This window comes from Pezoporus occidentalis, unplaced genomic scaffold, assembly GCF_034315485.1.
Source record: "Pezoporus occidentalis ecotype Australia unplaced genomic scaffold, CSIRO_AGI_Poc_V1 ctg10, whole genome shotgun sequence".
Lineage (NCBI taxonomy): Eukaryota > Metazoa > Chordata > Aves > Psittaciformes > Psittacidae > Pezoporus > Pezoporus occidentalis.
Window position 1 is genome coordinate 7,276,013 of NW_026912779.1, and position 17,165 is coordinate 7,293,177.

Sequence of the window (17,165 nt, forward strand, 5' to 3'; positions counted from 1 at the left end):
TTCTCCTAAAGATCTTTGGTTTCTCCAGGCTTAGGGTGGAAAACTTAGACTGTGGCAGCCAAGTTTGTAATTTTGGCACATCTATGAATTTACCACCCGAGTCTTGTGATGGGGAGGGAATCCGCATTAGGGACTGTAGTGACAGGATAAGGGGTAACGGGTTCAAACTTAAACAGGGAAAGTTCACATTGGATATAAGGAAGAAGTTCTTTACTGTGAGGGTGGTGAGGCACTGGAATGGGTTGCCCAGGGAAGTTGTGAATGCTCCATCCCTGGTGGTGTTCAAGGCCAGGCTGGACAGAGCCTTGGGTGACATGGTTTAGTGTGAGGGGTCCCTGCCCATGGCAGGGGGGTTGGAACTGGATGATCCAACCCCAACCATTCTATGATTCTGTTACAAATATCAAAAAAATCTCTGTTTGAAATATATATTGACAAATCTGAAGGTGCACTGAATGAAGGAGCATCTTCCAGCTCAGTTTGGAGGGGCAAGAGCAGAGCATCTGCCATCTGGAGCCTAGGCAGAGGAGTGAGGCCCTGAGCACCTGCATCCATCCTGCACTGTCAGGCACTTAGGGAGGTGAATTAGGATGATTAAAGAGAGAAGACACTCTGACAAGCACAACAGGGATAACAAGTGGGTGATAAGGATGGAGACTAGGACCAAAATGAGGTGCTGAGAAGACAGTCTGGAGACGCTGTGAACAATAGGGCCTTGTGTGGGGAAGGAGAAGAAGAAGGACAAATGTGCCTATAAGAAACTGTAGGAAACACAAAACCCTCCAATCCAGTGCTAGTACCTGAGACACTCCTTGCTCATCTCTGCTGTGGAAGGGTCACAGCAAGATGTGTGCTTGCCTTCCTTTGCACTAGGAGACTTCAGTTTGGATGGGGATGTTCTCATTTTGAAAGCCTTGCACTGACATAAGTAAAAAGATACAGAAAAGACATTGTATCTCACACAAAAACCATCTATAAAGGTATGGGCATATCCCATAACAATATTTGTGACAGTTGTGAGACATTAATGTCATGATACTGTGACTGGAAGGATGCTGCAGAGCCCACAGACAGCTATTACGGTTTCCTTCTTTTGCTGTCTTTGCTGCTGTGACTTGAGAAAATGAAGCACAAGAACTGATGGATTAGGAAAAGATATTAATTACCTCAAAACTAGACAGCTGTTTCTGCCTAGGAAAGAGGAGTAGGTTGGGGTCGCTATGACCAAGTCCTTTGTTTCTTGAGTGACTATCAGAGGAGTCAGAAACTGACAAAAAAATAGCATATGTATTTCTATTTTCATGTGAAATCCTATTTTTAGTAGAGTACAAGTCCTGGTCTTTTTCAATGCCATGTTTTTTACAGTGCACTGAAAATCGACAGCTTGTAGAACCAGACACATGTATTCTTGGTACCATAATGTCATAGATACTATCATAGTTCCTGTTATAGAGTTGTTCTAGTGTTCTGGCAGCTGTATTTGCTTTAGTAATGTCACAAGGCAGCAAGTTCCACAGTTCAGTACATGTAGTCTATTAAAAAAAACCCTCATTTTATCCCTCTTAAGCCTTTGTGGCCTTTTCATCTCAAACATGTGCCTCCTCGTTTATTTGGAGATATGGGAAGCAGGAGTTCCCATGGCATTTACTCTTTATAATTCACAATATAGATATTCTCTCTATGTTCTCCTCGTGGCTTCTCATTACACCACTGGAGATACGTCAGGAAACTCAACAGCTGCTTTAGTGGTTTTATCCCCATGATGAGGCTGGAGTTGACTCAGAGTGTTTGGACCATGCACAGATTTTCAAGTACTCTCACTTGCATGCAACACAGCCCCTCCAGCTGTGACCTTGGACCGTTTTTCCCCCCTTTCTGTCTGAGAATACCAAAAGTGTATTTTTACACCTAAGATCTGATAGGTAACAAAGAGAACCACTAGGCAGACGGAATTAAGAGTGCTGGAAAACCTAAAGCAGTTTTCTTGCTGACTAATAATAGATTATAGCTGTGTAAAAAGAGAACTGCAGCATTTGCAAAGGCCTCATTTGAACGTTTAACTTCTGGCAAACCATAATTCAACAAAACAATAGCATTTTCCATGTTTTTATGGGATACTGAAAATTTTCAGACCCTATCCTCAGGAACCTACTGCCCCCGTTATGTGAAAAGGTAATTCCTGAGGTGTTTCAGACAGACATTGTTTCTTTAAAATGTTCATTTACTTTTCCATTTGTGCCCATTGGTTTATCTCTTTGCAACTCCTAGTTTTCATTTTTGTTTTTAGCCCACTTTGAGTTCCTGTATTTGAGCTCATTCGGTTTGTGAGAAGCTGCAGAATACTGCTTTCTGTTTCAGCTTGGCACTGAAGAGATCTGGTTGTAAAAGGTTCCTTTTTAAAGCATTTCCGTCTGCCTTAGATTTTTGCAGAACTGGAGGACCAGCTTCTTGAAATGCTCAATTTCCAACATTTTCCATTGCTATCACTTAGCAGTCTTTTGAAAACTTTAGCTTTGCTGGTCAGGATCCTCTGCAAACCCAAACCCCTTAGTTTCACATCACTACAACCTGGCCTAAGCCAGCCCTGGTGCAATGAAGAGCAGTCTTTCCCTCCTTTTTGCTTTTGTCCTCTCCCTGTCCCCTTATTTGTGCCCCTTTTCCTTACACCAAGTGTTAGTGTTCATGCAGCCATGCAATGAACTGAACCAGAGAACTGATCCAGCTGAAAAATAACCAATCTTCCCACAAATGGTTAGCCTACAGCCAAACTGGTTCCCTCAGCCAATCTACCATATGGCTACGTGAATCCCAGTGCCAGGACTTGAGCAGCTGGAGCTGCGAGGAGCAATCCTTTTTGCAGCAACATAAACCCATGCCAGACTAAACTGATCATGAAACTATAGTTGTACGCTTTAATTCTGCAAGCCACTTAGTATTGGAGCCCTTGAACCTGCTCAAAATGGCTTGCAGAATCAGTCATCCCTGAGTATATCTTTTTACTCTTCCCTCTCAAATTCTTATTTTGCTGTTTCATTTAGAAACTACTGTTTCTTTTGGGTCCTCATCAAGCAGAATGCTTGTACCCTGGCTTAATTTTAATATTCCAAATAGGTATGTGCTTACATTTAAAGCACTTACGTGAATTTATTCCCTGTTTGCAGAACATTGGCTCTGTGACTAGGGCTCCCAGTCACTATGAGGGTGAAGGTGCTAATGATGATAACGTGCTGTCATGATTATTTGTCTAAGCTGAACGTCAAAGGTGTTCTCCCAAGCAGTGGATGATGAAGCAGAGCTAAATTCTGTCACCTTTACTCACCTGCCATGTGGTCCTCAACCTACAGGAAGCCATACTTATCCATGAAGGGTCAGTTGATCTGAACAACACAGGCTTTGGGGTAATAGTGTTTGCAGTGATTTGCAAGAGCTCTGAGAATTGACCAAATTCTACCTCATTTGGAGTCACTTTTTCCATGCACCAAGTTAAACCGGTGCTGTAGTCCTCTAGCAGACCTTATGCAGATTGTGTCCCCTGTATTCACAAATAATATTAACTGCAGGCTGAGGAGGGATGTGATCAGACTTGGATGTGACTCACAGCCTGTCCCCCAGCAAAGAAAGTTATGCTTTCCCCAGGGACAGCAACACACAACTTCATGACACAGTCACCTTTTAAGGGTGCCTTTGCTGCCAGGATAGAGCGTGAGCATCCCTCCTCCATTCCAGATGCTGCTTGCAGATGCCCGAGGAATCCAGTGCTGTTATCAGCCTGAGGAGCACAAAGGAAAGAAGTGCCTTTCCTAATGGTGTTTGGATCCCTGGCATTTCAGAAACACCTAATGTGATACAGATGGAGCAGTTGTGCACTGGCTTTCAGCAAGGGGATTGATGTGCCTTGTGATTAATCACCTGTGCTGGGAGTAAATAAGGCTCGACCAAGGCTGGCTGCTCTGTCCCTGCTTTTGTGCAGGACACTGATTGCTTACATTATTTATCTGAATAGAGACAAGGTGGTGGGCAAGCAGAGCTGACTCATTCAAGAAATAAGGTAAAAATGACAGAATTTGTACAATTTTTCTCCTTTTTGCTTCAGCTGAAATTGCTGCTTTTTCTTCCCTTCATCTGCTCTGGAAAGTGTATTGCAGCAGTTCACAGTTAAAATTGGACTGACTAAGCAAGTCCTTAAGGGCTTATTTAGCAGATGAATTAAGTTGAAATTACTAGGTTTCTAGTTAGCATTAGATTGTAGAAGAAAATGTCTTCACTTCTCCCCAGTTCATAGCAAAGTCATTTTTTACGAAGATTTTTGATCTGAGAACATATTTCCTTTAGGCACCCCAGTTTTATAGCACTCTATTTGTGATTTAATGCACATGGAGGTAAATGTGCATTACTTTTATAATGGAACTAGAGGGGAAAAAAAGAAAATCTGTCCATCTGCAACAGTTTAGTGGGGAAGAGCTATTGTTTTCCAAATTTCTTTTCAGCCTATGAAAGTTCCCTTTTTACTATCTACTTCTTAGTAGAGGAGGGCAGGGAGTGGAGTCCTCCACCCAAGGAGCACAGATTGAAGAGGCACACTGACACCAGTATGCAAATCTTTGATTGTGTAACTAATTACCTAGAAAGACCCTATGAAACAACATCTGGAGAAGATTAAAGCAGGTGGATTTCTGTCTTGAAGAGTCCACTGTGTGCCAAAAGAAGTACAGCGTGGGATTATCTTTCCTGGAATGGGTTCAGGAAAAATAGCTCTCCTTCAATTAAAATACACCTGAGATCTTGATATGAAAGGCTACAGGTTGCTTATTCCTGTTTTCAATATTCTGAGTCAGAATTTCCAAAGGGTAGAAGCCTACAGGAAGAGTTCAAAGGTACAATGTTTGTGCAGGAACTGAGCGAGGCCAGCTTCTCTGCTTATTAAAATCCTGCAGGAGCAAAAACCAGACATCTCTGGAAGAGGAAAACAAACTTTTGTTGCAGAGAGCTGATAGTTTTACTGTATCTTTTGCTGCCAAGGTCTTCAGCTGGCATAAATAGCAAAGCTCTACTGAAGTGCACGGAGCTGTGCCAGGTAACACCGGCCTGAGGTCAGGTCCTCAGATGTGTAGTGAGGATGTCTTCCTGCTGTTAAACTCCAGAGTGGGTCACTGAGAGCAGGTCCAAAGCCATAGCCTGGCATGTGACAAAGCATCTACCAAGCCTCTTACTCCAAGAGGCTCTCTTAAATGTCTTGCTGCTTCAAAGAAATTATGAGCAAGCTTCTATCTTTTATCATTTCTCTTTCCCTTTTTTATTTTTCCTTAAACTAAACCATATTAATTTTGAGCTATAAAGCCTTCGAAAAGCCTGCAGCAGTTAATGAGCTAAAAATGTGTGTCAAATAAAAATATAATCAACATTTTTCCCAGAGCTGCCAGCACCTTAAAACTTTGCAATAAACCAAATATTTTTAAAGCAGTGCAACAAATGTAAACTGTAAATTTGCCAGCGGTAGGTGATTGCAGATGCAGTAGATCTGTTTTTATTGTACCGTCCAGGTAATTAACCCTGTATTTCAACAAAATCCCAGTAAGCTGCTGTGTATTGCTGTGAGTTCCAAGCAGCATGAAGATAACTTAGAATTATAGAGTCATAAAGCGGTTTGGATTGGAAGGGACCTTAAGATCATCCAATTCCAACCTCCTCCTATGGGCAAGGATGCCTCCTGCTAGACCAGGTTGCTCTAGACACCGTTCAACCTGGCCCTGAACGCTGCCAGGGATGGGGCATTTACCAGTTCTTTGGGGAGCTTCCTCCAGCGCCTCACCACCTGCAAAGAGTTCTTCCTTATGTGCAACCTAAATCTCTCCTGTTTAAGTTTGAACCCATCACCCCTTGTCCTGTTGCTACAGTTCCTGATGAAGAGTCCCTCTCTGACATCCTTGCAGGCCCCCTTCAGACACTGGAAGCTGCTCTGAGGTCTCCAAGAAGCTTCTCCAAACTGAACAGCCCTGACTTTCTTAGCCTGTCAACTTGCAGAATTCAAGCAACATTCATCATTCAGTTTTCTCTCTTTCTGGCCCTTCTTATTTCAGCTAATAAAAAGATGTAGAGCTCTTACTGAGGTCATACTCAACCTTAGCTAAAGACTCTGGAGCATTAGTGGGCTTAGTTTTAATTAGCTAAGAGTCAGTTTTCCCTGTCCTGGATGTTTTCTCTGAACGTTGGCTGTACTGTGGTTCCCATGTTTTATAGAATACAGCTATCTGGACAAGGTCCTGCATGCTGTGCTAGAAGCTATTTGCATAGATTATAAATCCTCAAGAATTTTGCAAACTAAGAATTTTTGAACTAATATATTACTGTCTAAGGACCTGATCCTCTTATTAGTGCCATAGGGGTGAGTTCTTACACTCAAGTAGATGCAGCTCTATTATTTTAGCTCAAGGGTCCAACTCCACAGATTTTCACTGAATAAATAATGAAGGATGCATGATCAAGAATCAAAGAAAAGAATTCTTAAATGCAGTGCCTTTGGTTAAACATACCACAATGAAATTGGTATTTTGGACTAAGATCTGATTCTAAACTATTCACCACTCTTACACTGTTTTAATCTGTGGTGTGAGGGAAAAATGGGGCCAACAAGACCAGAATAAATATTTTTCTCAGATCTGCCCCTTATCTGACATTAGAGGGTCCCATAAAGGAATAAAAAAGAGCGTTGAAATACAGTTACAAACTTTAGGGGGTTTATTGCTCTTATCAGGACAGCATATAAGATGCCTGTGTATATGATGTGCTTATGTGGTCTTTGACCACAAAAATTAACATGAGAAAGGAAAGTGTTGACACTTGGTAAAGAAATAGGTTCCTCCCAGCCACCCACCCACAAACCCAGTGTGTGTAGCAATCTTCTCCTAATATGCTTTTTTTTCCCTCCAGATATATGTGAGTGCTCTGATCTTTTATTTGGCTCTTTAATGCATCCCTGCAAATGAAATTACTATTCTGGGATGTTGCTAAAACGCTAAAGTGGTTCTTCTGCATCAAGCACTGGCTGGCTTGAAATTGACTCCATAGGGATTCTTGAAAAGGGAACCCATCCCATCACAAACTGGTTGAGGATATAGGTTTAGCAAGGGAAGACTGGAAAAAGGAGTTTGACTTTAGGGGGATTGCCTGAAACTCATCTTCCAGCTCTAATGTTTCCTTCGCTGAATTCCCCCTCTTGCTTTGGAGTCTAAATTTCCGGTACCTAAAATAAGTAGAGACAAACTGATCGACTCTGGGCCATGTGCATATGGTTTGATAAATACCAAAGGGCCTGGAATCTTGCATGGCTGACACTTTGTTTCCAGCTTTGCGGTAAACAGCTGAATAGGAAGGAGAAGGCAGCAAGTCTCAAACTGCACTCGCCAAGAACATCTGCATTTATGAAAACTTTCCCTAATTGAAAATCTAGTAGTTGCAAATGCCATGGACTGAGAGCTTGGAAACTAGCTCGGGGTTGCTAAGATAGGAAGAAGTAGCAGTGGTTTTGAGCCCCCAGTTCAGGTTATTCCCCCACCCTCCTCCTTGTAATTTGGGCATTCAGGAGGCGCTAATAACATCTTCACAAATTCCGACAAGGGAAGAAGTGTCTCTTTAGGCTTCAGACTCCTTATTCTGCAGTTCTTCTCTAACTGCCTTTCCTTGCCATCTCCCCTGCCCCCATTTCTCCTCCTCCTCAATGTTTCCTCCTGGTTCTTTGAGATCTACTACACCAAAAATATTTTTGGAAATACCACAGACTATTGTTTTTATTAGTGACTGGAAAGCTTTGTAGTAGGATGCTTTTGTGTTTCATTTGTTTTCCTTGCTCTGGCACAGCTGTTTCTGTTTTAGCAGCATTAGAGAGATGGTTAAACTATTTGTGGCCTTTTCTAACCCAGCAGATCTCTTCCACTGAATGCTTTAAACTGAATGACTGAAACTGTAACTAACAGGTTGTCTGCGTGGGCAGTTCTGTGCATAAAGTTACAAACGCACTGGTTTTATGAGATCTTTTAATTTGTTCAGCAAAACACTGATCACTGTGAAGCAAGTCCCAGTTTCCCTATAAATTTCCCAGCCAGAACACTGACAGAACCTTGACTCGGGAAGATACAGAACAGATGAAGCAGTAGATCTTGTTCAAACCTATGCACGCTCAGAAATGATTCATGGAAAAGGGGTTTATGTCGATGTGGTGATCCTCACCTTAGCCAAGAGGGAATAGGAAGAAATGTGCCACAGCAGGCGGTGGGGCAGAATGTGGTCTGAGGACAAATCTGCCAAAGGTGGTATGTAGCAGCTCTAAATGCCTGACTGGCCACTTGTGGTTACAAGGAGGAAGATGGGAAATTAGGAAACAGGCATTCAGTTGGACAAGGGTGACAGCAGAAAACAGTAAATGAAGAATGAAGCAAACAAAAAATAAAGTAAAATGATGAAGTAAATAGAGAGTGAAAGCATAATGCATCTGCAGAAAGGCACCTTAAAAGCAAAGGGAAAAAGAGGAAATGAGTTGTACTGGAGGCTTCAGTGTTCATGTCTGGTGACATAATGTAAGTGATATTGTAAGTATGGGCTAATGAACGGCAGGAAAATGAAAGTTAAGAGTGTAAGTGAGATGTGTCTCGCTAAATCCCAGTCTTACCACATGATCCCATCACCTCTGCTGGGCAGGCTCAAGCAGCCGCACAGCGATTAGGTTTAGAGAACCAGTCTGTTTGACACTGGTTTGGCAGGTTTCTTTCTGGTGAGGTCAGGCAGATGACAGACCTGGTGTGATGCATCGTGTGGCTGTGTGAACCTAGGACTGGTACCAGGGAGGCACCTGGGTACAGGGTAGGTGGGGCTTACTCTCACTTGTCTGTGTGGACAGGCGAGGGTCGGAACAGTAGGTGACACAGTGCATGGGTAGCTGCAGATCCAACCTTGCATGAGGGCGAACCAGCACATGGGTAGCTCGAAATCGCTCAGGAGATCACAGTCCTGGTGGAACACTTCCTGATTGCCTAAGCACCCTTTTTTCCAACCAGATTTGCATATCCCACTTGCCCTTTGTCATCGTGCTTGTAGTAAGCGTGGTTAAAGCCCTTCCCAAATCTTCGCTCCCGAAGCCAAGCCATCAATCAATCAAGGTGACACCATCCCCATCAGCACCTTACAGGATTGGAAGAGCAGTACATATATCAGCTCACTGATGAAATATAATGCAGGTAGAGTGGAGAAAGGACACACTATGTCTCCTACCTACAGTAATGTTGAGTGTGGCTCTTCCCTTTTTGTGTGCAATGGGTGGGGAAGCAACTGCTCTCATCAGAAACCACCTCCTTAATAATCCTGCAATAGAAAAGGCTGAGATGACTTTTCAAGCACATTTTTTCAGTGCTGTTTTTTGTGGTTTTCCTGTGTTAACAAGTTTTTGTTTTCAACTCTCCTGTCAGTTTTGCTGTGGGACACATCAGTAGATTCATGACTGAATGAGGCCAGGGACAAAACTTGCATCTGAAAGTCCCGAATGACTGAAGTCTGTTGTCAGATGATGATATTGGGGTAATAATAGCAAGAAAAGAGGACAGAGAACCTAAGCAGAACTCAGCAAGGGATTACATATCAAGATGCATATTACAGTAACTGGAGTTACACTGAATGCTGCTAACAAACTGCGGAAGATCAGACCTTGTGTAATAACAAAGTTTATCACATGAATTCCTCTGTCTAAAAAATTGCAACAAAAGCATCAGTTTGAGCTACCCCATAATGTTTAATGTTTTCTATTATAAACTTAATTACAGTCACAGAATAATAATAATAAAAACAAACAACAAAAGAAAAACATATTCATAGAACTAGCTATGATCTAAGAGTATAAGATATATCGTTAATGAGAAGCATAAGGCATACTGACATCTGTATCATCTGTAGACATCGGTTATTTCCCTTTATAGTGAACTGTATTGAGAAAGAACATATTCTATTTACATTCCTGTATCTATACAGACATACAACTACTTCTCAATAGCTGTGTGTTGTTCAGTAGGCTTTATTCAGCACAATTCAGTAAAGGGAATTGTTTACCTATCATGGAATCATAGACAAAACAGTGAGAAGGTTCCTCACAAGCACAGGTATATCCATCCTCTCTCCTACAATGCCGTAACAATCAATGTAGTTGAATTCAGCTCATTTCATGTTTTTCTTCCGAATCAAATAGTAACACCGACATTTTACCCAAACTTTTTTGACCTGTTACCCACAGCACTATTTCTTGCCTGTTCCTAGACTCCAGTTATGATCCCTGCTCTGACTGTTCTCCTGACTGACTCATTTCAGGGCTCCAAAGAGTACGCCAGCTGGGGAAAAACACAAGATACTTCAGGCGAAGACTGCATGAAATGGGCTTCATCATTTATGGCAATGATGATTCACCTGTTGTCCCCTTACTCCTTTATATACCTGGTAAGATAGGGTAAGTACTGAAAAAAAACCCTGTTGGCAAACTGAACCTTATTCAAGTTCATTCAGGTTGTTTGGTATCCACTAAGAAAAAGTGTAGTTATGTGCAGTAGATTTCTTCACAGGAGAAACACACATTGTTAGGTGAATTCATTGTTTAGTTATGTTCCCTTTTAAATTTGGCCCTAGACCTAATTTTGAGCTGTTACAGTATTTAGATGTTTTTAAAATTTCTCTTATCCTTTTTTAACTTTTGATGGCACTTTGAATTTGGATTTTTTTAAACTTTATTATCATTAAAAGAGATACATTTCCTTTGGTGTATGAATTGGTTTGGATGGATGTTCTTTTTCTCCCATCTGATCATTGAACAGTCTTTGCTTGTTTTACCGTTCAGTACCTATCAAGCAGCACTCGTGTACTGACTTGGACACACATACCTGAAGTCAGCAGTAGTTTAATGTAATGGTTGAGATGTAAGGAGTATTTGCAAGTAGCTTAGGGTGGCTATGTGCTGTAGGTCTACTAGGTACCACACAAAAGGTTCCTATATTGGCAGAGTAACTTGAGAGCAAGGAAACCATCACAGAGATTGTTTGATTCCTTTTGACATGCAGGAGCCCACTTCTCATACCTTTCAGAAGTCAGGCCTCTTCTGTACTTAGGGACTGTGAATGCCCACACTCTGATTTGCACTCAAAGCCTTTCATTAAGTGTCTATTCTACAGTGCCTTCTCTCTACCATCACACTTCTAGTATTTGACACCCACTTGTCTTCATGAGCTGTTAAGCAGCAAAGAATCTCAGTCCTACTGGTAAAATTCTGGCTCTTATTGAATTCAATGGGAATATTACCACCCACTTCAGTTGAAGAGAGGATTTTACCCATTGTTTTATTCTACTTGAATGTTTTCTCTCTGTGGTCAGTTTATTGGAGATAATTTACTTTTATTCTTTTCTTCTTTTTCTCTCCTTAGGGCTTTTGCAAGACGCATGTTAGAAAAAAACATCGGGGTGGTTGTGGTTGGGTTTCCAGCTACTCCTATCACAGAATCCCGGGCTCGGTTTTGTGTGTCCGCTGCACATACACGGGAGATGTTAGATACGGTAAGCACAGCAGATGGCCTGCTGAAATCAGCTTCAGATGCAAAGGAGGTTGGGAGAAGCTGTGTGTCTGTTACCTCCAATCTCAGTAATACAGTTTTACATTTGTTTTCCTGGCCCTGTCACTTGATCTTTAAAGGCATTTTAGCCTTCTATATTCTGTTTTTAAAAATAAATTATGGGACAGTTAACTTGTTATGTTCTTCTATCTCTAACAGTGACCAAATCTGTCATCACTAATAAAGACCTACATGAAGAGCACAGCAAGACAAAAGTTAAACGCTAGGTCAAAACTCTCAGAGTAGGAAACCTGAAACGATGTGGAAATAATTGAAAATCAGGTTTTCCATACTCTTATTTTCATTCGGTATTTCCACGTGCTTCTTGAATTGCAGAAGTACATGGGACAGCCTTGGGGGTACAGGTGGAAATGGCAAAGAGTATTTGGAACTGTTTGAACCTAATGAAATTTAATTGGTGCTGCCTGGCCTGTCTCAGTTCTGCATCTTTCACTGATAGCAGACATACTGTTAAGAGTATGTTGAGATTTCCACCATAAACCTTCATTCCAACGCAGTCAGAAATGTGTTTAAAATAAACCCTTTGAAATTTTCCATCTCCCTTTCTCGCCGAAGGTGTTTTTGGCCTGGCTTGATATACGTTCTTTCATTCTCAGCATAAGCCAATCTAAAGGCATGAAACACAGAGGCTTAACAGTAAATTTCAGGCTTTTTCCTCTCTTTGCACAAGTATGATGGTCAAAGCAAAAATGCTGTGAACACAGAAGGCATTTAAGATGCCATCCCTTCATCCAGACAAGCACCTGTGCCTGCAGAGAGCCCTTGCCTCTCCATTTGCATCCTGAGATTCATGTGGAGCTGGAGGCTGGAGCTCAGCCCAGCTGACCAGCTCCCACACCAGTGCAGACCTCTTTCAAACACCACCAAAAAATCTGCCTTGCATGTGTGCGGTAAAATTCCTGCTGCTCTTAAAGGTGCAGTAGTTACTAGCAAGGTAAAATGCCATAAAGAGAATATTGCATAGAACAGGGCATAGCTACCTCCTTGTGTTTGTCGTTGTCAGCTTTTGCTGTTGACTGTGTAGATTTTGGCTTATGTAAGTTTTAATAGGTGATGAATTTGATCTGAAAATTAATCTCTTGATTTGCTGTTTTGATTTTCTTCCTTCCCCCTGTGCCCCAAATGTCAAGTCCACTACATTTTTGGGCCATCATTGCATGTTCACTTCCTGCTACCTGCACATTGCTGCTTCCTAGTGCTAGTGAAGGCCTGACCCACTCCCCACCCATCATTCTTGAACATGCAGTATTTTTGCCTTCGAAAGTGGAATCATTGCTGTAGTACTTGTGGCATTCTTGAAATGTCCTTACAGCATGGAGGAATGGAAATGCCCTGAGTTTAATTGCTTGCAGATGGAAAAGTTTTTAGGACAAACACTTTGTGAATATGCCCAAACCCAGGGTAACAACAGGTAACAAGCACAATGAAAACTTTTCCCTTTGGCAGAATTTGCTTTGAATCTCAGCCTGGAACTAAAAAGAGGAAAGATCCCTGAAAGGGCAAGTTCCCAAGAATAACTTCCTTAATGACCTTGAAGCTATCTCTCTGCGTAAACCATTACTAAATTACTCCTTTTTGTTCTTGAGCTCATTTTAGTGGCTTCACAGAAACAGGCTCAAAATCAAAATTGCTGTTTTCTTCTTTGATGGCAAAAGGTTGGCTGCTCTTGAATATGGATCAGATGCTGCAAAACACTGAGCTACTTCTTTGTGGCATAGAGTTCCCTGGCTACTTTTTGAATCTACTGAGAACTGGGAGCACAGCTAGCGAATTGCATTACAACATTGATGCACGATTAATTATGCCTGTGATATTAATACAAGTAGAAAATGGAATGAACTAAAAACATCTTAAACTATTCAGACTATTTATGAGGAGTCTGATCAGCACTGTGGGCCGAGTGCCATCTAAGAAAATGCAGTGGCAACTCCAGTCTTTGAGATCCATAGGGGAATACTGAAGTACTACCTTACACATTCCTTTTGCACAAGCAAAGATAACTTTTTATCTGGATTATTATCTCCCTGTGCTTTAGAAAAACAGCATTGTTTTTCATCTGTGCTTAATTAATGCACTTACTAATAGACCATAACCTACTGAAGGAGTAAATTCTGTTCTTATAGATGCTATTGTACATCCATGACTGCATTGACGTTCACTACAGAAGAATGAAAACAACATTTGCCCGTTTGCCCTCAGAACTTTCTTTAATTGATGCTTTTATAATCTTCCTGTTCTGCTGTAAAGTAGAGGTTACTAGAACTTCATTTCTTTTCCGAGAGAATTGACACAATATAATGGTCTTACAGGTTTTGAATGCTCTGGATGAATTGGGAGATTTTCTACAACTGAAATATTCACGGTATTCCAAGGCATCTCATCCTGAACTGTATGAAGAAACTAGGCTTGAACTTGAAGATTAAGTTTTCCGCCCATGAAGAGAACATTATGATGTTATGAAAGGGAGGAAAACCCGAAAACTAAGAAATACGAATGCATTTCTCCCCTTCTAAGGACAATTTTTGTTTCTCAGTTAATTGAAAGGAGGGGAAGCTCGGGTGTTGCATCTTATTGTATCAAAGTTCTGCATCCAAGAGACTGAAATATTGATTCAGATTTGCCTCCCCAGGAGATCTGTCCTTCTTACGGTATTTTTGATGCAGAATGAATGCATCCATTGATCGAGTTGCTAACGTACAGCTTTTGTTATATGGCCCCTTTTTATGAAGAGGCTGAGGTAGTCTTAATTGTGACTGAAATAATAAAGTTCAAAACCTGAATGGATTCCAATGTAGTATGGTAATGTAGCTGAGCTTCACCAGTGAGATTGACTTTTATCTCTTAAAGAGGATAAATCAAGACATCGGTGTGGACTGCTGCAGAGGAATGAACAGAAAGTCACCTTTTTAAGTCTCCCTACCACGCATTTCTACAAGGACAGAAAACGTTAGAAAAAGGCTAATGCTGAGAACAAGAAAAGTAGCCTGATCAGATCATGCATTTCTGACAGCGGATTATGGGAAAGGGAAAATGCCTCCTCCCCTCCACAGACCACTTAAACACTCTGTAAGCTTCATAATGTACAAAAACTTGAGCTTGGACATAAACAGAAATGCTTTCCTGCTAACACGTTTGACCTACAGCCTATCACATCTTATCATAACCCAAGTTTTTCAGCAGGCTTGCTCCCTTTTCGTGTGGCAGCAGTAAATAATTTTAATAACCATTTAACTTTCCCGTAAAAGCCTTGATCAAAACAGTCAGATACTTGCAGTTCACAAACTGCAGATGACATTTATGGGCCCATTCCTGCGTTTCTTGAACTACTTATGGGCTTAATAAATTCACTAACAAGTACATAATGCTGTTAGTTATACAGAATGTGAAGTTTGAGATACCGTGAGCAGTCCTGCCACCTGTAAAACTGAAATCTCTGCCGTCCGAAAATGTGCTGAAGTCACTCATTTAATACCATTTCTTGAAATAGATTGTGCCTGTCGGGTTGTTTTACTTGCAGACTTTTCTGAGTGGTTTGTTTTTCAAATAACTGATTATAGAAGATGTCCTTGTCCCCTTTCCCACTGCCTGAGTGCCAAAAGCTCAAAGATACTTGAAGGAGTTGTTACAACCAGCATTTTCCCTGCAATGCCTGCAGCAGCGTTGTCGCCAGCCTTATGTTAGCTGAGTTCCTTGAAGGAGATCGGAGGCTTTTTCCCTTTTTTGCAGCGTTGAAAAGTGGTTCTGCAGCTTTAAGAATGAACTCCAAACAATTCCACGCTATCAAATGTCATTGTAAACACATCAGATGAGAGATGTTTAGCTTTCTGTTGCACAGATGTACCACACTTTCATGTTCTCTTGAAAGCTGTGGTGTAAACTTAACCCACAGCTGCAATATTAGATTTAAGAACAGAACAATTAAATTGTGGAGTACCAATTACACTATATTACTCCCTGCTTGTTAAAGCAGCTTTCAGGATATAACAAGGCTGATTGGTTACGAGGGCCCATTTTTCTGTTGGATTTTTTTGTTGTTGTTGTTGTGCAAGTTAATAAAAATCCAGTGGTGCTATAACTTTAAGAATTGATTACAACACATTCCATAATATCAAATGTCGGCTTTAGGAAACATATATCAAGGGCTGGGGGAGGACTAAATGGTGTCATACGATTCTTCACTTTGGTAGACGGACTTCAAAAACACTGCAGAGGTTCAAGGGAGCTGTCGATAAGAACAAACCCACCGTATAAATGTTAAAATAAGCGCAGGACAAGGAGAAAATAGGAGATGTGAACTTTGTCTCGGAGTAACGCAGCAATTTGCGATGTACAGCTTTGTTACATAGGGGATGAGTGCACTTACTGTGAAGGAGAGGGGCTGAGCAACTTCTGCAACCTGTTCCTTGAGGAAAAGTACTGCATTTGATAGATTGTGTTTTGATCTCTGTTGCCGAACATCTGCGACCAGATCCTCAGTTGACTTCTGACCTTTCATCTTGGGGTATACGGCCATAGTTTATATTTCAGCAAACATTATTACACGTGCTGTTGCAAGCAACACGCTATTTCCCTCAAAGAGAAGCCTGAGATTGATTAAACTACTGAGTGATCATTTTTTGTCCCCCTACAGGGGAATGTTTTCAGTCTAAAGCCGAATTCTTCCTGCCCTCAGAACATTACTCTCTCTCATATTAAGGAGACAGGACAGCTATTTTTCAGAGACTGCCAGTTGATTTATTATGTGCTCTCTTCTGATTTCTTCCATCCCTTACACATTAGAGAAAGTACAGGCTGACTACCCCTGGGCTTGGGGAGCAGTTAGGGAGAAACCCCTGCTCCACTGGTGCAATAATAAAGCTCCCAGGAAATATAGACTTTTAGAATTTCCCCATGAGGCTTATTTATGGTCTGGCACTGGCCTTTCCACCAGCGTAATTTCAGTGGAATTCTTTCAGATTCACATCCATTATAATAGATTTAGAGTTGATCAGCACTTGGAGACTCTGTTTCAGCTAGCTTAAATAAAAAACCCAATGGAGTACTTAGTAGGGAATTAGCGCATCTACCATAAGGATCACATATTTCCTAGAATGTACTCCATCTTCAGGCGTGTATGTTCTCAGGAGATGTAGTTCTTTGTAATTGTTTTAGAAGGTTTTGAAGAACTGCCTTCAATAAATAAAAACTGCTGAAGTTGTCATATTTCAATGCAGTGGAAATGTAAGTATAATTACACCAACTTTTTGTTGGCAAGCTGCAGTTCCAGCAACTTGTTATCTTACATAAAATCTCAACTGACCTTCACGCTGTGGGATGACTCAAGATTTGTCTGACAGAGTATCTGAATTGTTTGCCCCTTCCTGTACCTTTATCCCACCTCATCTTTTAGAAAGCCTTCATTTTCTGACCTTATTGAACTTGTCAAGGTGGTTCCCCATCCAATTCTCCTGCCTCTTTAGATTATTTTCTCTGTTCTGGTAGTTTCTGTCATAGAATCGTAGAACCATTCTGTCC

The 17,165-nt window shown here is 41.3% G+C and overlaps 1 protein-coding gene across 2 annotated transcripts in view; it reads left to right on the forward strand.

The window, feature by feature from the left end:
- The window catches only part of SPTLC3 (serine palmitoyltransferase long chain base subunit 3), a 95,582-nt gene extending 81,147 nt beyond the window's left edge, over positions 1–14,435 (forward strand). For both annotated transcript variants that reach the window (XM_062610649.1, XM_062610640.1), the window contains 3 exons: positions 10,345–10,480; positions 11,445–11,574; positions 13,961–14,435. In XM_062610649.1, the coding sequence (XP_062466633.1) occupies positions 10,345–10,480; positions 11,445–11,574; positions 13,961–14,074 (380 nt within the window). In that variant the 3' untranslated portion in view covers positions 14,075–14,435. The remainder of the gene's footprint in view (positions 1–10,344; positions 10,481–11,444; positions 11,575–13,960) is intronic.
- The last annotated feature ends 2,730 nt before the right edge of the window (positions 14,436–17,165 follow it).